Source organism: Phocoena phocoena, chromosome 2 (genome assembly GCF_963924675.1).
Source record: "Phocoena phocoena chromosome 2, mPhoPho1.1, whole genome shotgun sequence".
NCBI classification, from domain to species: Eukaryota; Metazoa; Chordata; class Mammalia; order Artiodactyla; family Phocoenidae; genus Phocoena; species Phocoena phocoena.
The window spans coordinates 166,813,726-166,838,649 of record NC_089220.1 but is presented as its reverse complement, the minus strand read 5'-3'; the positions used below and the strand labels follow the sequence as shown (position 1 = coordinate 166,838,649).

Here is a 24,924-nt window from a genome sequence, read left to right as displayed (position 1 = left end):
CGCCACGCACTTTTCTAAGTGCTGAATTCGTATTAATTCATTTACTCCTCCCAGTAATCCTAGGAGGTGGGAACTATTGACATACTCTTTTTATAGACAGGGACAGTGGAGCACTGAGAGGTTAAGTAGCTTCCTTAAGGTCATACAACTAAGAGAAGGTGGGGCTGGGACTGGAACCCAGGAAATCTGGTCCCCAGGGGACCTGGGGACACCGGCTGCCTGTTCACCAGTCACCATGTTCCTTTCTCACAATTCACCCACATAGGTTGTAAGAATGAGTTTCTAAACAAAAATGATCCCAGAAACAAATGGATATTTAAATGAACAAGAACTGAAAAGAAGGCAAGTCCATTTCAAAGGAAGAAAATATTGACATGAGGGTTTTCAAACATTTTGGCCACCATCATCTTACCTTGAACCCAGTTAATATAACAGAGATAAGAGGAGCTGCTCTGGGTGAAGCAAGGGACAGGCACACAAGCCACCAGCTCTGACTGCCCTGTGACCTCTACTTTGACCCCAGGCTGCTTAAAGGACTCGGGGACCCACACCCTACATCAACAGCTGGTTAAAAAGAAAACACTGGAACTGATTCACCTGTCCTTGTTATCTGACTTGGTATCAATGTTAGAGTTTTTGAAAATTTTTTCAACAGTTTGCAACATTTTCATTAGAAGCTCTCCGGTTTCATCATTAAAGCTTCTTATAATGAACTGTTTTGGTTTGGGGTTTGCCTCTCTATCCATTTGAAATAGTACTGACGACCTTACTGAGCACAGGAGAAGAGCTGAGAGGGAGGATGAGGCTGAAAAGAAGAGGGAAAAAGCGAAGTTAAGGCATCTGTGGGGGCGGAGCATGTTGAGAAAGCCTTTGCGTGTATAGATTCTGAATGAAGCAAGTTGCTCTGAGTTTGGAAATGAATGGCTGAGAGAGTGGTTCTTTTGTTTATTTGTTTTCTTTACTTTTCCCCTTCCAGTTCCTCAAAAGGAATTCAGGATATTTATTCTTCCTCGGTTATGTTTTTTCCTAAACATTATCTAAACAGTCCACATTCTCTTGTTTGAGTAGTCATCATACCTGCTGAGCTCTTTTTTGCACCTGGAGATCAGGTCACCTAAACTAGAAATTTCCAATATATTTCTTTCTGAGGATGCCTGAACTATACGTCAGAGACTTCCTTTGCTGTTTAAATAAATCCACACAACAGCTACCAATATTTCTTTCAAGATGTAGATTTCTCCTAGCCATTTCAGCTTATATATTTTACTACATTAGTATAACCAGGACCCAATTTCTTCTCCATGTTACTCTCAGAGATGTACTATTACTTCTACCTTCTAGGAATATTGTGGAGGACGGGGGGTGATTAACACAAGAATAATGTCAATTCAGGCAATTCTAGAATTGAACTGGATTCCCTCACTTACTAGTAGTACCTCTTTGGGCAAGTTACTCAGACTCTTGCTGCGTCTAGTTCCTTGTTTGTAAATTGGGGATTAAATAATACCTATTCTGAGCTCTACTGAACCTTAGCAAAATAGATACATTTACCCATATACAGACCTTTCTAGCATATAGAAAAAAAGACAAAGAATCACCCAACTCATATGAGGCTTGTATAACTGGGTTTAAAAATCCACAAAGGTAGCAAAAGAAAGGAAAATTGTAGGTCATTCTTACTTACGAAGATGAGATGAACAATCCCAAAGAAAATAGTTTCAAATCAAAACCAGTGGTGTAAAAAAAAAAAAAAAAAAAAAATCAATCCTAGGAATATAAGGATGTTTTTGAACCACTAGAAAAATGTTATGGGGGCTTCCCTGGTGGTGCAGTGGTTGAGAGTCCGCCTGCCGATGCAGGGGACGCGAGTTCGTGCCCCGGTCCGGGAAGATCCCACATGCCGCGGAGCGGCTGGGCCTGTGAGCCATGGCCGCTGGGCCTGTGCGTCCGGAGCCTGTGCTCTGCAACGGGAGAGGCCACAACAGTGAGAGGCCCGCGTACCACAAAAAATAAAAAAAAAAATAAAAAAAAAATAAAAAAAAGAAAAATGTTATGGTTAAACACTGTGAATTGAGTGCATTCAGTTAACTCCTTTTCTTCCTGAAACCCCAGCGAAACGACAGTAAAGAAATAAACAAGATATATATATATACCCACAAGGACGAGAGGAAAGGGAGAAGACCTCAGTGGGCAAGAGATGTCAGTGTTGTTTTTTAGGTGATAAAACTGATTAAGGAAGGGCATTGACTCAGCAAAATAGAGAAACTGAAAATCTAAATGTCTATGGAGGCTGATTTCAAAGAGTAGAGAGGAGTCATCAGGCCACAGGATTCCTGAAAGGCTTACTAGTTTGTCACCAGGTTCTTAGATGAGGAATGGTCTGGATGCAGCAAGGCAATGGGAAGCATATGAATGGAGAAGTTGGACCTCTAATTGCCCTTCTCCATCCCAGACATATTTTCCAGAGTCATTAAACCAGGGAGCTCCAGACTCCAGTGTACTAGGGAGGATTGAGGGGTGATTGTTTCCAGGGAGGGAGGGAAGGAAGAAAGAAAGGGAGGGAGGGAGGGAGGAAAGGGAAGAAATCAGTCACAGCTAGCATCTACTGAGTGCTTACCATATGCCAGGCTCTGTTCTAAATGTTCTGTGTGTATTAATTCATTTGATCTTCTTAACAACCCACCAGATAGGAGAATAAATGTGCAAAAGTAGCCAAGACAATTTTTTAGAAGAACAAAAAATTGGGACTTGCTCTACCAGACACTAAAACATACTAAAAAGCTATAATAATTTAACAGTATGGTTTTGATGCTGAAATAGACATTTTTGGTTAATGAAACAGAAGTATATAGAAATTGATCCTTGCATATTAGAATGAAGGATATGATAAAAATGACATTTCAAACCAGTAGGGAAAAATATAAACAATTCAATAAATGGTATTAGGACAATTGACCATATACACACTTGGAAGATATAAATTCCAGATGAATTAAGGGCAAATCTAATATTAAAAATATGTTATAAGCTTGGACTAAGCGACGCCTTCTGAAATAAGACTTGCTTGAAAACACACTAAATGTGTGACTTAGAGCATTGTATTCAGCTTTTTGATGTGTTGTGTTTTTGTTTCTGAATAGAGATGATAATAGTAGAATTATTGTGAAATTTACTCTGATCTAGCAGAGTATAAGTCTCATTTTTTTACATCAAACTTTGTGGTTTAGTTGTTCCATCCAATTCTGCATACCTCAGTCCTCTGGAGACACTGAAATTTTACTTTTCTTGCTGCTATTACCATGTGTGAGTCTAATACACAGAAATTCTCCCTATATTAACTCCTCTTATCTCAGCACCTCTAGAAGTGACAAGAAAATTTTCTCCTTTGACATTTTTGACAAGTTCTCAACCTGCTGACATGACTGCGTGTGAATATGATTACAGACGCCTGGACAAAAACAGGAAAGATCAGCGAATTCTGGTTAGCCTTTGATTTTCTCCTTTTCAGATCAGTTCCCATAAGAAGAAAATTATTGGTTTTATCTAACTTATGGGCCACTTCAACCATTGTCTCCATTCCTTTGCAGTAAGGAATGAATGCTTTCAAAGTGGAAGTAAGAACGTTTTAAGGTCTTTGTTTTTTTTTTTCTCTTGAGCAGTAAGGTAAAAAAATAAAAGGCTGCTTCTTTGGTAAAACTGTTATATTGGTTGGTTGGCTTTTTTTTTTCCCCTTTCCGGATGACCAGTGCTATGACAAAGTAACTCTAGGTCTAGACTCTCAGTTGCAAGTGACAGAATCCAATTCAAACCAACCCAAGGGAAAATTTCTTTAAGGGAATGAATTGGCTTAAGTAGCTGGAAAGTTCAGGGTTGGTTATAGCTTCGGGCATAGCTGATTTATACAGGTAAGGCCTGGCTCCACCTGATCCAAATGGAATGAACTCTTCTGGGAAAGAAGCAGGACCTTCTTGCCAGAATAAGGGAGAAAAGCAGTGAACTAGCCAAAGCAACAGCTGTCCGCAGCAGTAACCGGAGATGTTTCCTGGTTCAGCACAGTGTACGTCTGGTCCCTCTATTGGTGTCTTCTCACTTAGGTTATTGTTTGGATGAAGGGGCTGCAACATCACAGCAGTCTTGCTTGGTCATGAAACCAGTTGCCTGTAGGATATCTGCTTTGGTTCCTTTAATGCCTCTTTGCAAGGAGGCCAGAAAACAAGCTGCCTGCTCTCTGTTTCCCGTTCTGCCCCCATGTTATTCTATTGTGATATTTATACTAAGGAACAATCCATATTTTGTTCATTGTGTGTGTGTGTGTGTGTGTGTCTGTGTGTGTGTGTGTGAGGTTTAATTGGGACAGGATAATGTCCTGTGTATAAATATTGTGAAAAGGAATGCTCATAACCCCTAATAGGATTTGAGTGAAAAGTCTTTTTTTTTTAATTGTAGTATAGTTGATTTACAATGTTGTGTTAGTTTCTGGTGTACAGCAGTGATTCAGATATATATATTCTTTTTCAGATTCTTTTCCATTATACGTTATTACAAGGTACTGTGATAACGTCTTCTGAATGGGGTTCTGGGTCTCATATTCCTGGTACTGCAGGAAGTTCCTAAGGCTTCATCATCCACGTCTGAGGGTCTGACTGTAATAGTTCTTGAGCCTTGGCCTGTTAGAACTGCCCTCAACACCAGATGAGGGATTGGACCAGCACTGGTAGGGAGTAGAGGGGGTCTCTAACCTCTCTGGGAGCCAGTCTAATTGTTCCCCACTGCAGGGCTGTAACTGAGGCCCGTTGGCACAGCTGACAAATGCTAGGCCCCTCCTGGGGCTCCCGTAGCCACCCCCTCACCCCAGGGAAGTCCAGGAGCATGACTGTCTCCTCCAGTTCCATCTGTCTCAGAATAGGTTCAGGCACCTTCCATGGTTTTTTTGTCCCCAAATTAGGTTTACTTGTCCTCTCTCTACTCCTTCCATGCCCTCTCCACGCAGACTCGCCCGCCAGCCATTAGAGTGCTTTGTCTCAAGCACAGTGGCAGGAGAGTGGCTCTTGGTAACCATAGGCAACCATGAATCTGTACCAGCTATTTGTGCTATATCTGTAAGGCGCAGTCTCGCCACTGGCTGGGTAGACAGGGAAACGTGCTTTAAAGGTTTTCTTGTACAGTAAAATGTTGTCTCCCCTTTTTCTTTTAGAATGACCAGTCCATGGGCGAGATGCAGATAATTGGAGGTGATGATCTCTCAACACTGGCTGGAAAGGTTCGTTCGTGTAACTATGCTCTGTGTACACTGAGGCATTGAGGTTGCGGGGAAATCAGTGACCTTCATTTCAGGTCAGCACTGTAGTCCATTTTAGGCACTCTCCCAGGTTTGCTAATTCATGCAAATGGATGTGTGAATCCTTTTAATGATTTCTTCTTTTATAAAACACTCCTTCTATCATGCTTCCAAGACCTGATGCGAACCGAATCTTTTGTCTCCAAGCTTCCTTGCATTTTGTTTCAGACAACCTCACATTCCAAACCCCTTAGCATTCCTTTTTCTCTTTCCCTTTCTTTTCCTACTCACCCTTTCAGGTACCTTCTGAAAGGGAAGACTTTTCCTTTGTCTGTCTGCTTTTCTCCTCTCGTCTGTGCCTCAGCACCTAAGCACTTCAGTAAGACATTAAAACAGGTTTGTTGAAATGTTTAAAATTTAGGCAGGGAATAAAAAAAGGATATCTGGAGATTTTTTTCATCTTTCAGCACTTTGCCTTTTTTCCCCCCATTAAAAAGAATGTAGCCCAGGAGATGATGAGGCAGACACCTCCGATGTTAATTTGGAGTTCCAGATCTGCCAGTGCTTAATGATAAAGTGAAAAACTGTTTGGATTCTGACATAAATCCACGCATTTGGGAAGGAAGAGTTGTTTCATCAAGCAGATGGTCTTTGTGCAAATGTGATCAGAAATGCAAGTTTTGCCGTGAATGAAAGCGACACGGAATTTGTTTTTGTTCACCTCTGCTGACGTATCTTGCATTCATTATCCCTGAGCAACTTCAGCTTTCTAAGTAAAACGGATCAGTCTATTATACAAGCTTAATCTCTCATATTTGCGGTTGTTATTGTTTTGCAATGCCCACATGGGGAAAGAAAGAGCAGCCACATTTAATTTTAAAAAAAGGTATAATGACACTAGGAACACTGCAGAGCCACAAGGACAAACTACAGAGCCGCTTACTTCCCTCTCCTCGGAAGATAGCATAGCATCTGAGTGTTAAATTGCTATCTAGTACGAAATTGTGCCCCGCAGAAATTGGAATTAACTTGTTGGTGTTAATAATGTATGTATCACATGGCCACCATTTACTGTTACTACATCAGTGCATAAAATATTATTTGATACTTGAGTGTTTTATCCTAGAAAGATAAAATACTCAAAGCAATTTCCAGAAATTCATAACTTCTAACAACCCTGGAGTGGTCTTTAAATGATAAGTCATTTTAGTACTTTGTTGTATGACACTGCCTTGTAAGTTTATTACACAAGAGAATTATCGTACCTTGTGCATTTACCATGGAAGATGTCAATGTGGCAACTCTAAGAATCCCAAAGGAATGCCAAGAAAAACTGTGCACAGAAAAAGTGTAGTCTTTCTCTCCTGCCTTCTAAAATCATCTTCTATTTTGTTTTTAAAGTGATTTTCCCTCTTAAGTGAGCACTGGATATTCCCTTCCTTTAAGACATAGGATAAAGGTTATAATTTTTTTAAAAGAGAGAGAGAGGAGATTGAGGAAAGGGTCGTTTCTTACTGGGGGTGGAGTGAGCAGAGGAGGTAACAAGGCTGTGCCTCAGTTTCCTCACCTACAATTACTGCAAAGACCACCCCCATGATGAGAAAGTAGAGATCATGGAAGTTGAGGTAGGAAAAATGGAAACCAGCCAGCAGTAAGTCCGAACAGGAGTGGGCTTCAGTTTTTTGCTAGCATGACAATTGATTCGTCCAGGTTACCAGGTGCTGTTATGTGGTGTCTTTCCACTCTCCGTGTGTGCATAGACGCATTTCTATATACATTCAGAGGTGTGCTGAGTAGAACACCTTGGGCTTCTTGGGTAAATGTTTTCAAGATGAATCACCATTGATAACCAGGTTCTCAGCTGTCTCGACATGCAGCTCAGGGTCCCTAGGCTCATGTCAGAAGGGAGTGTTTAATGAACCAATGTAGACCACACTCTGTGCTTTCAAATATATCTTGAATCTGCCTATGTCTCTCCATCTCCATGGTAACCATCCAAATGTAGACCTTGCTACTCAAAGTGTGGTCTAGGGCAGGCATCAGATAAACTTTCCAGGTAAGGGCCAAATAGTAAATATTTTTCGGTTTTGTGGCCCATATAGTCTTCTGTTCATCGACTTCACTCTGCCATCATAGCATGAAAGCAGAAAGCTGCCATAGGTGAAATGGAAACCAATGGACATGGGTGCGTTTCAATAAAACTTTATTTACAAAAACAGGCGGCAGGCCAGATTTGGCCAATGGGCCATAGTTTGCTGACCCTTGGTCTAGAAACCAGCAAGGTCAGCGCCACCTGGAGGCTTATTAGAAATGTAGTATCTCAGATCCCACCCCAGATATACTGAATTAAATCTTCATTTTAACAAGATACCAGACATGATTCCTATCCACATTAAAGTTTGAGAAGACTAGTCTCTAGGGCGAGACTAGCTCTGTTCCTCTTCTGAGCTGCTGTGAAAACCTAACCAGTCTCCCTGAACTTACCTTCACTTAACTATGCCACCCTGCAAACCATTCTCCAAGAAGCAGTCAAAGGGATCTTCTTAAAATACAAATTGGATCACGTCACTTGCCTACTGAAAACCTTTCAGCAGCCTGTCAATTAGGGTTGTCAGACTTAGTAAAAAAAAAAAAAAAAAAACAAAACAAAGCAAAAACAGGATGCCAAGTTAAATCTGAATTTCAAATAAGCAATGAATAAATTTTCAGCATAAGTATGTCCCATGCAATATTTGGAACACACGTAAACTAAAAAGTTGTTCTTTATCTGAAATTCAGATGTATCTGGATGTTCTGTATTTTACCTGGCAACCCAGTGCTCTGAGATTACAGTCCGACCTCCTTATCACAGCCTCAAAGACCCACGTGATCTGGCCCTGTCTCCCTCCCAGCATCATGGTACAGCGTTCACCTCCACCTCGCAGTGCAGTAAGCACGCTGGCTAAGCTCCTTCCTGCCAAGACCTCGGACAAGCCGTGGCCTTCACCTGGAATCCACTTTCCTCCTCTCCGTCAGATTTCAGCCTAAAGGCTCCTGTGTAAGGGAGGCCTTCCCCGACTCTCGGTCTGAAATGAGCACAAGCTCTTCCCCTCTAGCCGTCCCCCCGCCCCACATTCTCCATTAAGTCTCTATACCCACCCTGTTTCCACTGAAGCCTTTTCCATAATTTCCGGTGTTTATTTGGGGCTTATTTATTTTATTTGCCCATTTCCCCCACCAGGATGTCAGTGTGATGGCGGCAGGGACCATTCTATCCCAGCATTGTGCATCGTACCTAGTCTGCAACAGGTCGGAATAAGTATTTGGTGATCGAGTGAGTGCAGGCTCCTCTTTCTCTTAGATAGAAATCAGAAAGACCTCTTCAGTTAAGTTTGGGAATGGGCGGACATGGCAGAAGGAAAGGGTAAATAGAAGCCCACCTGGTCACACGGAAGGACGATGAACCAGCTGGTTTGGTTGGGAACTGGATGAGTGATGTCGAGTGAGGGGACATTCTCTCTGTAGAAGCAGAAGGGCTTCAGTGTTCCACGGGAGTCCAGGCTAGACGGAGTTGGTGAGTGCTACACACCTGAGAGTGGAGAATGAAAAAAATTTCACTTAACCTTTGGAATTTCCTTTTCCTTAAAAGGATAAAGGCATTCATATGGCCTGCTCTGCTCATCCCTTCTTCAGCCTTTCAGAAAAGGCTATCCATTAAGAGTTTGAGAGAACTTTAAAAATAAATTTCAGGGATTTCCCTGGTGGTCCAAAGGTTAAGACTCCGTGCTTCCCATGCAGGGGGCGCGGGTTGGATCCCTGGTCGGGGAATTAAGATCCTGCAGGCCAGGCAGAGTGGCTGAAAAAAGAAAAAAAAAAAAAATTCAGAGGCCCTTCAGAGTGTTTCCATCATGCAGAATGTACACCAGCTGGGAAAAAAACTTAAAAGGAAAAGGCACCCAACAGTGAGTGGGTCCTTTTGTTAATGGTGGTAGAAGAAAGTCTGAAACTGCAATAAGTATCTGCCTGGGATGGAAGATGCTTTGGGTGAATATCTGCGTTGCAAGTGTTGTTACAAGCCATCAGCTAACTTATCACTTCTCATAGAGTAATCACAATTTCTCAGTCAACAAATTTACACTGAAGTTATACTTATTATATTATTAGTCTGCCATGAACTTATTCAGGCCTTCTTTTTTTTAATGCTCGGTACCCAGAGAAGAACTTTAGGGGTTCTTTCCACACAAGACTGTTTCCTTGAGCTTAAAGAAATCCAAAGAAGGAATGATTCCTTAGGACTATAATCCTCTTAGAGAGAAGAGGGTGAGGTTTTACTTGGGACCAGAACGTCTGGGAATAGCACCGAAGAGGGAGAGAGATTAGCATGTGGAAAGAGGGAGGAAGGGGAGGGAATAGCGGAGCCAGAGGACAGGAGTGGCCCAGTGTGACTGAAGGAAATGAGTCAAAAATAGGAAAACGATAATTTGAAAAACTGAAAATGTCGACTGAATTTGGTTTATAGAATATGTTGAATAACTAGTGTAACTTGCTCGGAAAAGCGAAGAGCCGCAAAAGTTGCTGGGCCGTGGTGACATCATGAAGCTGTGTTTTGGGGAAAACGCACCTGACGGGAAGGTGGAATTAACTGAAAGAAGGGAGAGACTCCAGGTAGAGAAACCAGTTAGGAGACCACTTGATTGTTCACTTGATTGATTGACTGATTGGAGCACTTGAACTACAGGAACGAAGTAGGGGGTGAAACAGAAGGAACAGCCCTCTCCAAAGGCGCAGGAAGGAGCTCAGTGATTCCTGAAAGAGGGAGGGTTAGAAAGGATTTTTTAAAATCAAATTTGTTTATAGAAGGACTTTTAAAAACATGGGAAAATCACCTGTATAATTTTCCATGCATTGTAAACCCCGTAACTGTACTATGTAACTTCTTAAGTCCTCTATAGATGTCCAAGTTAAAATGTTTAGGAAAGGGAGGGCTTCCCTGGTGGCTCAGTGGTTGAGAGTCCGCCTGCCGATGCAGGGGACACGGGTTCGTGCCCCGGTCCGGGAGGATCCCACATGCCGCGGAGCAGCTGGGCCCGTGAGCCATGGCTGCTGAGCCTGCGCGTCCGGAGCCTGTGCTCCGCAACGGGAGAGGCCACAACAGGGAGAGGCCCGTGTACCGCAAGAAAAAAAAAACCAAAATATTTAGGAAAGGGAGATTCTAGACAGCCCCTGTGCTCCCTTCTGTTTCTTGGCTTCTTTTATTACCTCTTCTTCCTTCCTTCCTCCCTCCCTCCCTCCCTTCCTCCCTCCCTCCCTCCCTTCCTCCCTCCCTCCCTCCCTTCCTCCCTCCCTCCCTCCCTTCCTCCCTCCCTCCCTCCCTCCCTCCCTCCCTTCCTTCCTTTCTCTCTCCTTCCTTCCTTCCTTCCTTCTTTCCTCCCTCCCTCCTTCCCTCCCTCCCTCCCTTCCTCCCTCCCTTCCTTTCCTTCTCCCTCCTTCCCTCCTCCCTCCCTCCCTCCTTCCCTCCTCCCTCCCTCCCTCCTTCCCTCCTCCCTCCCTCCCTCCTTCCCTCCTCCCTCCCTCCCTCCCTCCTCCCTCCCTCCCTCCCTCCTTCCCTCCTCCCTCCCTCCCTCCCTTCCTTCTTTCCTCCCTCCCTCCCTCCCTCCCTCCTTTTTTTTAAAGCAAAAGGAAGAAAACTCCCAAGAAAGGCTGGCTGCGTCATGGTTCTAAGTAGGTCACGGCAGTTGAATACAGGGAGCCCTCAATGATTCAGTTCAGTGGCCCCTTCAGCTCACAGCATTAAAAGCATTTCACTTGGTGTGTTTAAGCTGTCTGCACAATGTGCTCTCTGGCTGATTTTTTTCAAAGTTGATTTAATCCTGGCACTTCATAAAATGTGTGTATCCATCAAAGCAAGACGATTTTATTCATGTCCAAGAGAAATCTCTGAAAGGGTGGAATAAAACCAAACGCATGGAAACAGGCGCAACTCCAGCAATGGAAAAACACAGATGTGTAGGTTAAGTGCAAGATTTCAGGAGACGTGCCACCCCACCCCGAATAAGTTTCTAACCAAACGCCAGAGTGAAGCATCGGAAGCTGCCAACGTTTCCTCCTTGGCTGCCTTAACTGTTTAAATCATTCCTTTTAAATTGCATCTGACTAGGCTGAGAACAGTAACGGAAATGCCCACCGACTGATGATTCTGGCAATTTTGTGAATTATCACATAAAGTGAAACGCTGGACTGCATGCCTTTCTCCATGGGGTTTACATTCACCCTCGTGCGCACACTCAGCATCCACGCTCAGCTCCCCATCATTCCTGCCATCATCCCTCTGCTGGGTGTGACCACAGCCGCAAAAATACATCGCTGCCGATTAGACCATGGTGTGCTGATCATTTTGCATTTTGAAAGACTGAAAGGAATAACCTATTTAAGAAAACCATTTAGATTTGCATAACTCTTTCCTTCTTTCTTTTCTTTTTCTCTTCCTTCCTTCCTTTCTTTTTCTTTAGGAAACCCGACGGGATCAGCTTTGATCAGGATCATGCAATAGCAAAGAAAGGACACACTCTGGAGAGTCCCCATAGGACTTTTGCCTGAGGTTCCCAAGCTACAGATTTTACTGGCTTTCTGGGAGGAAGTGAGCTCGGTGTGATGAGATGACTAAGATGAGGGCTGGTGAACATCTCAGATTCAGTGATTGGAGTTAGCAGATTGGAAGTGTTTAAGGGAGGCACAGTATGTTCTGGAAAATTCCCAAGGTTGCCCAGTCAAGAAAATAGGGATTTTAGAAGATTTCTTAAAGGAAAATTAAAAGCAATAGACATTAATAATAGCTCAGTTAAGGAGGGATTATACATCTTTAAGGAGAAAAATGGAGGGGATGTGTCAAAAGTATAATGAACTAGAGAAAGAAAGAAGGTCGGAATTGTTGATTTGTTCCACGGGCAGTTTTCTGAGCCCCGACTACATACCCGTCTCCATGTTACATGCTGATCATATAAAGATGAGTTAGTCATTGTCTCTTAGCTTGTGGAGCTAATCTTGGTCCATTAAAGTATAAAGAGATTAGTTCTCTTGGACAATACTGAAAATGCTTCCAAAGTTGGGGTAGTCACTGTCTCTCTACTCAAGGAGGGTTTTGCAAGGCAGAGCCAATCTTCCAAAGGTACTAAAAGCATTGCTGTATTTGGAGGTGAGCTTTTCACACAACTGGCAGGCCACTAAAAATCCAGGAGTCAATCCATATACCACTAATGAAAGAGTTTGAAAACACTGTTGATGTTCTCTACAGGAAAATAAATATATATGCAATGACTGCTCTGTAGAACTCACTAAAGAACTCCAGTTTTCTGCATAGTTCCCTTTCAAGAGCAGGTGGTTTTTCTATACTCGTATTCCCATGCCCATCATTTAGGAGCCTGCTAAATAATTTTACTTTTTTAGTACTCTGCAGAACTCAGAAAGTCCTTTGTATTGTTACAGACTATTCTAAATGAAAAGAGATTAAAGATCCAGTGCACGGTCTTAGATTAGACAAACCGACTACAACAAAAGCCATCTGAAGGACAACTGGGAAAATTTAAATATGTACTAGGTTTATATGATATTAAGAAATTATTGTCGAGGGGCTTCCCTGGTGGTGCAGTGGTTAAGAATCCACCTGCCAATGCAGGGGACACGGGTTCGAGCCCTAGTCTGGGAAGATCCCCCATGCTGTGGAGCAACTAAGCCCATACGCCACAACTACTGAGCCTGCGCTCTAGAGCCCACGAGCCACACTACATGAGTCCACGTGCCACAACTACTGAAGCCCGTGCACCTAGAGCCCGTGCTCCGCAACAAGAGAAGCCACCACAATGAGAGGCCCGCGCACGGCAATGAAGAGTAGCCCCTGCTTGCCACAACTAGAGAAAGCCCGCGCGCAGCAACGAAGACCCCATGCAGCCAAAAATAAATAATTTTAAAATAATAATAATAAATAATTGATTTTTAAAAAAGAAATTATTGTCGAATAAAGAAGTGTGGTATACATATACAGTGGAATGTTACTAAGCCATTAAAAAAAAAACGAAGGAAATCCTGCCGTTTTCAACAACATGGATGGACCTTGAAGACGTTACACTAAGTGAAATAGGTTGGACAGAGAAAAACAAATACTGTGTCATCTTACCTATGTGTGGAATCTAAAACAAAATAAAACAAAACAGAAGCCAAACTCACAGGAAGAAAGGTCAGATCTGTGGTTACCAGAGGCAGGGTGTGGGCCCGGGGAAGCCGGTCAAAAAGCACGAACTTCCAGCTGTAAGTCAGATAAGTCTAGAGATGTAGCATACAGCATGGTAACTCTAGTTAACACTACTGAGCGATATATGTAAAAGTTATTAAAAGAGTAAACCCTAAGACTCCTCATCACAAAGAAAAGATGGTTTTGCTTCTTTTGCTTTTTGTTTGTATCGTATCTACGTGAGAGGATGGCTGCTGACTAAATTTGTTGCAGTAATCATTTCACAGTATATCTAAGTCAAACCACCGTGCTGTACACCTTAAACTAACATAGTGGAGTATGTCAATTATATCTCGATCAAATGGAAAAAATGAAAAAAGAAATAAATTATTGCCATTTTTGTTAGAGGTGCTAATACTTAGGCCATGCGTAATGTACAATGTCATGATAACTTTAATATAAAATACGTAAGCATTTTTAAATACTGTTAACAGTTAGAAACGCATCAACATCTAGAAAATCTTTAGACTTTTCTATTTGATTTTCATCATGTGTATGCATTACCTTGATTTTTTAAATGTATTTAATTAATTTTGACACTATATCTCTGGATTTGTGCCTATACAAATCCCACTTCCCAGCCACCACTATACACTTCAAGGATGACTCTTGTTTTGCAAGGCTCTGAGCTTTCAAAAAAACAGATTTAATTACGTGCAGTGCACTTTATTTAATTAGGCAAGAATGCAGACTAACAGTTTAAACAGCGTTTTCATTATAAGATTGAAACAAAAAGAAATTGTGAACTAGGACATTAAATTAACCAAGTATTCTCCCAGTATTCCGGTTGGTTAATAGGCATCGTTGATAAGCCTCAATCAAACTAAAAATGCACACCCTAACTAGTTGTGATGGGTTGATGGTTAAGAATATAGCAAATGCGTTAAGGATACCAAGGGGACTTCTCTGTCAGTGTGATCCGCGGGGGATACCGTGGGCATGACCTATTTTAAAAATGACAAAATAATCTTATATTTTAATGATAAAATTAAGATTATTTAATGGATTTAATGAATAAAAAGACTGTACCTGTACAGACACCAATATTGCAGCACTCAGTAATTCCAGAAAGACTGTTAAAATGAATCTGGGGGCTTCCCTGGTGGCGCAGTGGTTGAGAGTTTGCCTGCCGATGCAGGGAACACGGGTTCGTGCCTCGGTCTGGGAAGATTCCCACATGCCGCGGAGCAGCTGGGCCCGTGAGCCATGGCCGCTGAGCCTGCGCGTCTAGAGCCTGTGCTCCGCAACGGGAGAGGCCACAACAGTGAGAGGCCCGCGTACCGCAAAAAAAAAAAAAAAAAAAAAAAAAAAAAAAAAAAAAAAAGAATCTGGAAGCCTAGATTACCTCCAAACATTTGGGTTAGATGGACGGCAGAGGACCAGCTAAGCTGATTGTGAAATTCTAACTCTCAGCAAACTGTGTGTTTATCTTACGAGCCAGATTTGCCTCATATTCTAAATAGCTGTGTTTTTTGTGTTGCCTTGTTTTTTTATTTCAGAATGTCCTCATTGTCGAGGTAAGCTGACTTTTCTTTATCCATACTTGGAAGCTGAAAGAATCCAGTGGTGAGTTTCGAAATATAGAACCTGTTATCAGACTGGCCAAGGATTTATTGAATTCCCACTGTGTTGAGGGTTCTTCAAATTTACAGAATAGGAATCAACTGGAATCACTGGCTTGAAATAACTGAGAATGGAAGCTTTGCAATAAGAGTTGCATGGTACTTTATCCAGTTTTATATCTAATGCCACCCATGTCTAAACTGGTTCTTATACCTATTTGTGAATCAGACATTTTCACAGAAGAGAAAATGAGCCCACAGAACCAAAATTTTTTAATAGTAAAACCAAGGTTAGAATTCTCTTCACCCTTAATTCAGTGTTCTTGCTAATGTCCTCTAATGACTTGGAATAATTCTCCCTTTGGCATCCAAATCGTAAATAGAATTAATCTAAAAATTTGCTATCCAGGGGAAATCTATAATTTAATTTAATTTGTTTTTCTGTTTAAAAAATAAAAAGAAGAAAGAAAGAACGGGTCCTGGAGCCCAGCAGGCCTGTCTTATCAGCTGGCAAAAATTCAGGGAAGCTGTTTTCAAGCTTTGGTTACAATTGCCTGAGTGTGCCACATGTATCTGCAGTTCTGCCTCAGATGTAACCCATGAAGTAGACCCTCTAGCCAAACGCATTGCCCATCCCTGGCTAAATTCAGACCCGTTGTTTTGATAATCAGCTCCTGACAGCTGATTTCTGCCCCACGGACAATCCATTCCGGCTGCCATTCTACTCCTAATTATGCAGCGGCTCATCAGCGGGGATGAGCCTCCGCTCACGGCAGCCTCGCACCCTCAGAACTCACAGGCTGTCACCAGCTGCTGTCCAGACACATCTCACTTCCCAGCCATAGAATCTCCTATTAAGTGAGGAGAGCAAGGGGGGAGGCGTTTATCCATTCGGCGTATTCAGATGTACATCCCAAGTCCATGAAAATTCATGCGTCCTGTGTTGTGTGACATAACCTCAGGGCCAAATTTAGTCCTTGAATGCGCCTGCACGAATCCAAAGGGACTCAATAAAGAGCCCCACGTGCTTTCCAGAGGCTGAACTTAGCCTTTCAACACAGCTCAAGGATTCTAGGAGGAAATAGTCACCAATATATCCCCCCGCCAAACCCAGCTTCCAGAAAGAAGCACCTGTCTAAAAAATATAACCGGCTCTGCCTCCTACTTTTACTCTAATTTGATGGCAGTTCTAATTATGATGCATTATTAATAAGGACTAGAATCATCTGTCTGGATGAAATGCCTTTTAATGCAGCCCAAAGGCATTTGGTTGAATTTGTCTGTCCTCTTTGCAAAGGATGTTGTCGGAACCGGGAGGACCATGAAAGCATTGCTCGGTAGCATAGAGAAATACAAGCCCAACAGGATTAAGGTAGCCAGGTGAGTGCCACGTTCACATCATCGCTGTTTCTGTCTTTCCAGACCAGCACGAGAGGGATGCTAACACAGGAAGCTGTTTCCAATGAGTGCAGTCAATTCCAAACCACTGACCCTTTGCCCTGGAGTGTTGTGGTTTGACCATACTGAACAAACAGCCCATTTGACCGCTAGCCTGAGAGAGAGGAAAGGGAAGAGGACATGCTTTGCTGTGCCTCTGAGCCCCTCTTTCCGATGCCCTCTGTTAGTTGTTTCCAGGAGCAGCTGGCAGAGCCCCAGTGCCTGCGCCCCTCTCCCTTCCTTTTATCCAGAATCTCACTGATGAGGTGCCGCAGGAGGGAATTCGAGGGCTGTGCTAATGCCCCATGTACCCGAGGGAAAAAAATGCACGTTTCAAATATATATTGTAATGATGTTCAGTTCTATTTGCAATTGACAAATATTTCATCTGGATCACTAAAGCTTTTTTTTTTTTCTCTTTTAATGGTAGTTTGTTGGTGAAGAGAACACCTAGAAGTGATGGCTTTAGACCTGACTGTAAGTGTTTTTTGGGTTTTTGTTGGCTGCTGGTGGTGTTTTGTATTTCAGAATCTTTGGTTTCCTCGTTGTTGGCATTCTTGTGAAACGGAAGCTATAAAGATTTGATGGTCCCATAAATGGTCTGTGGTCTCCCCAGCAATAGAACCCTCTACAACCGAAGGTTTTCATTTTCTAATTTGCATCTTTCCCAGGAACTGTGTTGTGTACACAGTTTTTATTTTTAGGTTTTCCATAGTACCTTCACTCCTAAGAACTCAGTTAAATTGGTTTCAGGGGGTAGAGGGAGACGTGACCCCCTCCTGGGCTGACTTGGATGCACAGGGTTCCTGCCTTGGCCTCTGTCCTCACCAGTTGGACACAGAGAGGCACTGGGAAGGTTGAGAGGTGTTCTACTGTCTCCAGGAGCTGTGAGCGGACAACGCACAGCGCTGACCTTCAGCAAGCCTGAATTTTAGCGCAGAAGAGGAAATAGGAGACACCGCTCCACCACCTGCAAACACAAGTATAATAACACAGAGACTTAACAGAGCAAATATCTCTAGATACCATCTTCACACTTGAGTTCAGACACATGTTCCGAAGGACTTTGCTCATCTAAGGCACTTTCCTCCCTCCTCCCCAGGATACGAATAGTTCTAATGCCAGAGAGGATAAACAAGCTGCTTGATTATTTATTATTCTAACACTAGAGGCGATATTTTTTTCACTTGCATAGGCAGACTTCAGCTTGAGTTTTATGACTTACATTTGCACTCAAGCCTCTGGGATAATTTGGCTGCAGTTCTCATCAGCAAGCTGAACAAACAGAAGCACGAGAAGCACACTATGGATGGGTGATGTGCCAGTGACACCAAACCAGCGATTCTTTATTCTAAAAACAAGTTTCATTCCTAGGCGGGGTGTATTAAATCTAGACAATGTCGGTTCTGGCCAGATAGACCCAATAGCATGTCCCTGTCCAGATATTGGCTTGGGGAATGTAATCTGGATATAGTTAAGGTCCAACAAGGTTAATAAACAGAAATCTTCTAAGGAAATAACGTAAGATACTGTATAGAGAAGATTTCAACTGAAGTTGAAAGACATGCACTTCAGACATATCCAACTAGTTACAGATGTCTTGTGTCAGTCACAGCAGCAGCATTAATAAAATAACAGCAGCTAACAGTAGTAAGAGATTTATTTTTTTAATTTTTAAAAATTGAAGTATAGTTGATTTACAATGTCTTAGTTTCAGGTGTACAGCACAGTGATTCAGTTATACATATATGTGTGTGTGTGTGTGTGTGTGTGTGTGTATTCTTTTTTAGATTCTTTTTCCTTATAGGGGTTATTATGAAGTATTGAGTATAGTTCCCTGTGCTATACAGTAGGTCCTTGTTGGGTCTCTCTTTTATATATAGTAGTGTGTATCTGTTAATCCCAACCTCCTAATTCATTTCTCCCCTCCCCTTTCCCTTTTGGTAACTATAAGTTTGTTTTCTATGTCTGTGAGTTTGAGTTACCATATGATCCTGCAATCCCGCTCTTGGGCATACATCCAGAGAAAACTATAATTTGAAAATATTTTGAAATAATTTCAAAATATTTCAATAATTTGAAAATATACCTGCAGCACTATTTACAACAGCCAAGACATGGAAGCAACCTAAATGTCCATCGACAGATGAATGGATAAAGAAGATGTGGTACATACGTACAATGGAATATTACTCAGCCATAAAAAAGAATGAAATAATGCCATTTGCAGCAACATGATGGACGTAGAGCTCATCATACTGAGTGAAGTAAGCCAGACAAAGACAAACACCATATGACATCGCTTATATGTGGAATCTAAAAAAAAAAGATGCAAATGAATTTATTTACAAAACAGAAAGATTCTCACAGACATAGTAAGAGATTATGATGTGCCTGACTCTGTTCTAAGGGCTACACAGAGATTAACACATTTAATCCTTGCAACTTCCTCTAAAGTAAGTGCTATTGCTATGCCCATTTTACAGATGAGGAAATTGAACACAACCATGTTAAAGAGTTTGCCAAGGTCACAAAGCTGTAAGTGTAGAGTCAGTATTGAACCCAGGCAGTCTGGTTGCAATCATGGCTTTTACTCTTGCCCTGCAAATATAAGGGTAGGAACTGCAGCCATTTACCAGCTAGAGGTAGGTCACCCTGATTCCTGGCTGTTCTCCTGTCCTACTGATCCAGTGTTCTTCTTTTTTTTTTTTTTTTTAATTAATTTTTATTTATTTATTTCTGGCTGCGTTGGGTCTTTGTTGCTGCACATGGGGTTTCTCTAGTTGCAGCGAGCGGGGGCTAGTCTTCATTGCAGTGTGCGGGCTTCTCATTGTGGTGGCTTCTCTTGTTGTGGAGCATGGGCTCTAGGGACACGGGCTTCAGTAGTTGTGGCTTGTGGGCTCTAGAGCACAGGCTCAGTGGTTGTGGCGCACAGACTTAGTTGCTCTGTGGCATGTGGGATCTTCCCAGACCAGGGCTCGAACCTGTGTCCCCTGCATTGGCAGGCAGATTTTTAACCACTGCGCCACCAGGGAAGTCCCTGATCCAAAGTTCTTTTTTTTTCTTTATGGCTGCGTTGGGTCTTCGTTGCTGTGCCGGCTTTCTCTAGTTGTGGTGAGCGGGGTCTACTCTTCGTTGCTGTGTGCAGGCTTCTCATCACGGTGGCTTCTCTTGTTGTGGAGCACAGGCTCTAGGCACGCGGGCTTCAGTAGTTGCAGCATGTGGGCTCAGTAGTTGTGGCTCGTGGGCTCTAGATCGCAGGCTCAGTAGTTGCGGCACATGGGCTTAGTTGCTCCGCGGCACGTGGGATCTTCCTGGACCAGGGCTTGCAATCGTGTCCCCTGCATTGACAGGCGGATTCCTAACCACTGAGCCACCAGGGAAGCCGCAACGTTCTTTTACTCAGAAGGTTTGGCCTTCTGAATTGACTTTTCTCAGTCTGAGTTGCCACGCCTGTTTTAAGGATTGCATTGCACGCTGTAAAGTCATCATCATCCTTACAACCAGGAGTTCCTGGGATTTGCTAGTATGCTTTTAGCTAGTTCAGAATCTCTGTGCTCTCTTTCTTCCCGGATTTCTGAGGCTTTGTACTTTTTGGTCCTTTCTCGTAATTGACTTTTTCCTTTATGCTCAATGACACCTTTTATATCCTCTGACATCTTTTCTTCTGCTCTGCTTCTTTTTGATTATTTTTTCTCAAGAAACCTACAGTTTGGAGGGATCAAATAGGCTTCCTAACAGTGACACATAATGGAATCCTTAGAAAAATAAGTCCCTCACCTCTAGCACTTTCTGCGAGCAAGAACCAGTTGGTTTCTCCATGTGGAAGCATCCTTGGTCAGAAGGACCAGAATGATGGTGAATGGTCAATGATGGAGACATTTCTCTGGGCTGTAAGTCCACTGGCTATGCCAAAGCACTGTTTCATAAAAGTAAGCAAGTACATCTCTCGTTTGCAATACCGTAATAAACATAAGATTCCCCAATACTGGAAAGAATTTGAAAAATCATTGGGCTGTAGTTTCAAGACCTAAAGAAGAAGAGCTATTGTATGTTCCTTAAGAATTCTTTTCAATAAAAATGATCTTTCTTTCAATATATTCATCCTTTGCTTAACCTAAGTATCTCCTACTGCATTTAAATCCATTTACTCCCATCCTGCCCTCAGTGGAGACAGAAAGCTAATTACTATCATGTGCATTATGGACTCAAAGACTAACATTAGAGTAACCCTTAGCATTGTCTTCCTCAGGCTGAACAGTCCCTTTTCCTCTCATCTTGTCTCCCGGGTTTTGCTTTCCAGCCCTTTATCCAGCCGAGGCCGCTGAGTGCCATGGGAGGATGGCTTCCTATTGCAACAGCCTGTGCCCCTATTCATGTATTACAGCATTGGAATACCTTCCAATACCTTTGAACTGCACTTCATGCTTTGCAGTGTTTCCTTTGGCATGATGTCATTGGATACTGCTTGCTTTGGAACAGCAGGGCTGCATGCCTGACGCATGCACACTTCTTGATATCCACGGGGCTGCCTGAGCCCTTGCTCAGCTCTGTCTACCGGAAGTGCAGTCATTTTTCACTGTCTGTTTGCTGGTCGTCCTGTCTCCCTGAGTAGAGTCACTCTGGTCCAGGTCCTACTGGGCTCATCCTATGCATTGTCTGTCACTTTTCTCACTTACTTCTGCCTAATGGAAGGTCGTCATAGGTTAAGTGCCAACAGTGGCATATGGTGGCTTTATACTTATGTTATTTAAATTGTGTTCCTTTTATTTTTTCCTCCCTCTCTCTGCTCAGATGCTGGATTTGAGATCCCAAACTTATTTGTGGTGGGTTATGCCTTAGATTACAATGAATACTTCAGAGATCTGAATGTAAGTCTTGCATGCAAATCCCCAGCCCCCTTTTCACAAGAACTTAACAATGACATCAATTTAACAAATTTTTGAGATAGCCGTAATGATGGCTGCCATTTAATGAGTGTCTTCTGTGTCGGGAATATTCTGGGCACTTGGCATTCGTAATCCCAGTGAATTTCCACCACTGCCCAGCAAGGTAGGTATTAGGTTGTTGGAAGCAATTATGATTGTCTCTATTTTGTATGAAGGAAAGAAGGAAGTTAAAAGCAGAAAGATAGCTTGTTACTGATTTTTCTCCATCGTCATCGACTGTGTCTCCTCTCAACCATACTAACAGGCAGTATTCAATAAACTGTTTAGTGTCAGTGCTTGAAATCTAGAAGTTTCCAATTACAGTAGCATGTAGCTCATAACTATTCCCCCTTTGGGAGAAATCATTTTAACTTGTAGACATGGACCCCCAAGTGTATGACCCTATCGTTGCTGAATGATCTGGAGGTAAACATCTTACCCAAAATGGACCAGTCCGTGTCTCTCTCCTAGGATTTAGAAACCTAAACCAAACGCCACAGAGACCGAAGGATTTTGGACTTAAGCCGTGGGCTGAGGTCTGGAGCTACCCCAGTTCCTGCCTTCCAGTTGCTTCATTGCTCTGCTCTTCCTCTACCTTTGCGAGCTACCCCAGTACCCTACTGATAACACCCCCCCTTTCGCTTATGTTCACCCAACACCATTTCTGTTGCTTGCCATCAAAATATTTCTGACACATTTCTTGCTACCCAAAAAGGGTCAAAGGAGAATTAATACTTGCTACCCAAAAAGGGTCAAAGGAGAGTCAAGATGCAAACATATTATAAACCTATCACAGTACAATACTATATAGCCGATTGTGTTAGTTGGGTACCTAGGCTAACTTTGTTGGACTTACGGACAAATTGGACTTACGCATGCACTCGGAATGGAACTCGTTCATATGTAGGGGACTTACTATATTTTGTTAAGAGGCTGATGCATTTAAATCCTTTATTGTTTCAGCACATATGTGTGATCAATGAACACGGCAAAGAAAAGTATCGAGTCTAAAGAAGTAATTTTCACCATCGAATCTACAGATAACATCCTACTTACGACTACACTCAGGAAGCCAGCATGTAAAGTTTGTCTCCCAGGCATGTTCACTCAGCAGGATTTAAAAGGAAAAAAAAAAATTTTAATGAGCAAGCTTTCTTTTCTGAGATTATAACATAACATGAAGAGTCCCAAAGGTTCTCAAGGAAAAGAAAGCAATTCTTTTATTTGACTTGTTCCAAATTAAACACTCTGCCTTGAGACTCAAACTGCCTTCACACCCCTGAGATACACCTTCTTTTGTTCTGATAAAGTCGTTATGCTTGATTACTATACCGCCACCTAGTTACTCAAATATTTTTCACTTAACTTTTTTTTTTTTTAAATACTTTACTTTGGTAATATTTTGCAATCTTAAAACCTGGAAGCCTTTTTATTGAACCTCTGAGCCCATGTACTGGAACTGCAAGTAGATTCCCATCCTAATAAAGGAGGGAAAGGACAATTTAATATAAATTTCTGTTTGCGCACTTCTGACAGGCCATTATTATCTGCTTTGACAAAGTCTTTCTGAACAGCAGCGTACAATGAATCTTAATGATGTTATGAAATGGGCTTCGCCCAGGGCTCTTGATTGGAGCTTCCGGTATGTGATAACGGTATGTCATGTATGCTTGGATGTACTCAACTGTGTTTAATACTCTGAATTTTAATTAGAAAAAATACAATGGCAGCAAGGCCCTGGTTTCTAAGCGGCATCCTTTTATTCATGCTGGACATGAGAAACAGCAAATCGGGGGTGGAGGGAGAAGTGTTTTCAGTGCTCAAAACTGAGCAAGTATAAATTTTTCATGTATTTCCATCCGAGGGCAAGACACTATTATGTATTATCCTAAAGAAGAATACAGAGGTTGAATTATGTTTTTCAGTGGCCTTATGAGACTGATCACACGACCCAACGCGCTATAGAAAACTAGGATACTTAAGAAAGATTTTTCTGAATAACATTTTTTTTCCATTTCCACTGTTTTATGAGAGGTTTTCTAATTTATGGGGATTTTAATAGAAAGTAAACTTGAGTGCCAATAGAGCTGTTTTTTCTCACTTCCTAAAAGGAGCAAATGCAAAATAAATAACTAAGCAGCCTTTGTTTGGTTCTGAACCGTATGTGGTGTATTGTTATCGGGTTCCAGCTTCCTTTAAACTAATAAAGAATAAGAAAACTTGTTATGTCTCATAACTGCTTACTGTTTTTCTTCCGCCTTCATATTTTTATATACTTTCAGCCATTATACTGTGTGTGAGCCAGTAGCTTAAATATACGACTGCATACGTCTTCCCTGTGGCTTTAGTTTTGTTAATCTGGAAAAAATCCAGTATATGCACCAGTATAAGCAAACGATTAAGCCAGGCTTGATCCGCTGCTTTTTTTTTTTTTTCTCCTTAAGCTTGTTTGTAAAAACAAGGAATTTTAGTTGTAAAAGAAGATTTTCCTGCATATCTTTGTTCCAGTCAGAGAAGAAAATAAACCACACCCAGCTATCCCAAGGGGCAAACCAGCAAAGGGAATTCCTTCTGGCTTTGTTCCACAGACAAATCTGTATCCAAGTTATAGGTTGATAATTTGGTCTAACTGGCCAGTTTCTTGAACTATCAAAATTAATCTTCTAAATATAATTTTCCACTATGCCACATTTATATCAGAGGACCTAGAAAAATCCAAGGACATTTGATTTTAAATATAAAATTAGCCATAATGTATGTATTATTGAAAGATTTTCTTTTAAATGTTGAATCTTAGTAAACATCAGTATCATTTTTGAGGACTGTAGGTTTATTCAAATTAGAAAGGAAGTTGATCTACTTCACAAGATTTTGAGAAGGATTTGTGAGAGTTAATGCTGAAAAAGAAAAATTCATTAAACACACAAGAAGTTTAATCATTCCTGAAATGTTTTCCTGTCAGACCATATTTTGACAGTGATATCCAAGAATATCATCTTGGGAAGAATAGTATTTCCTTTTCTCTTGAACACTCTAATCTTTTTAGTATCACTGAGTTTATTCAACCTAGACCAAAAATGTAAAAGCTTATCATCTGGTTAACAACCAGTGCATTTATTAATTTAGTGTTCCAAAGCTGATTAATAGGGGGGAAAAAAAGTGTGGCATGTGTCCCTGGAAAAATTTGGATTCAGTTATAATCAACATACTCAGTAGTACTTTGGGATCTTTCAAACAAATCAGAATCCCTCAGTACAAACTGGCCCTTTCTTATTGGACTGGAATATATCCCATATTGAACCACGTACTGCCCCCACGGTGAACTGTGTGAAGGTCAGATCCTGATGTGCCTTGTTTAACCTTTGGATGTCTTTGGATGTCACTTGTTTTGCCATGTCTCAGGCCTCCGGAGACTGAAAATAGCCTTGCAGAGCACAAGCAGCCACTTCCTCAGCC

At 41.9% G+C, this 24,924-nt stretch overlaps 1 protein-coding gene across 1 annotated transcript in view; it reads left to right on the top strand.

The window, feature by feature from the left end:
• The window catches only part of PRTFDC1 (phosphoribosyl transferase domain containing 1), a 90,212-nt gene extending 66,508 nt beyond the window's left edge, over positions 1 to 23,704 (top strand). The window contains exons 4-9 of the mRNA XM_065871466.1: positions 5,195 to 5,260; positions 15,041 to 15,058; positions 16,401 to 16,483; positions 16,971 to 17,017; positions 21,335 to 21,411; positions 22,432 to 23,704. Of these exons, the coding sequence (XP_065727538.1) occupies positions 5,195 to 5,260; positions 15,041 to 15,058; positions 16,401 to 16,483; positions 16,971 to 17,017; positions 21,335 to 21,411; positions 22,432 to 22,479 (339 nt within the window). The 3' untranslated portion in view covers positions 22,480 to 23,704. The remainder of the gene's footprint in view (positions 1 to 5,194; positions 5,261 to 15,040; positions 15,059 to 16,400; positions 16,484 to 16,970; positions 17,018 to 21,334; positions 21,412 to 22,431) is intronic.
• The last annotated feature ends 1,220 nt before the right edge of the window (positions 23,705 to 24,924 follow it).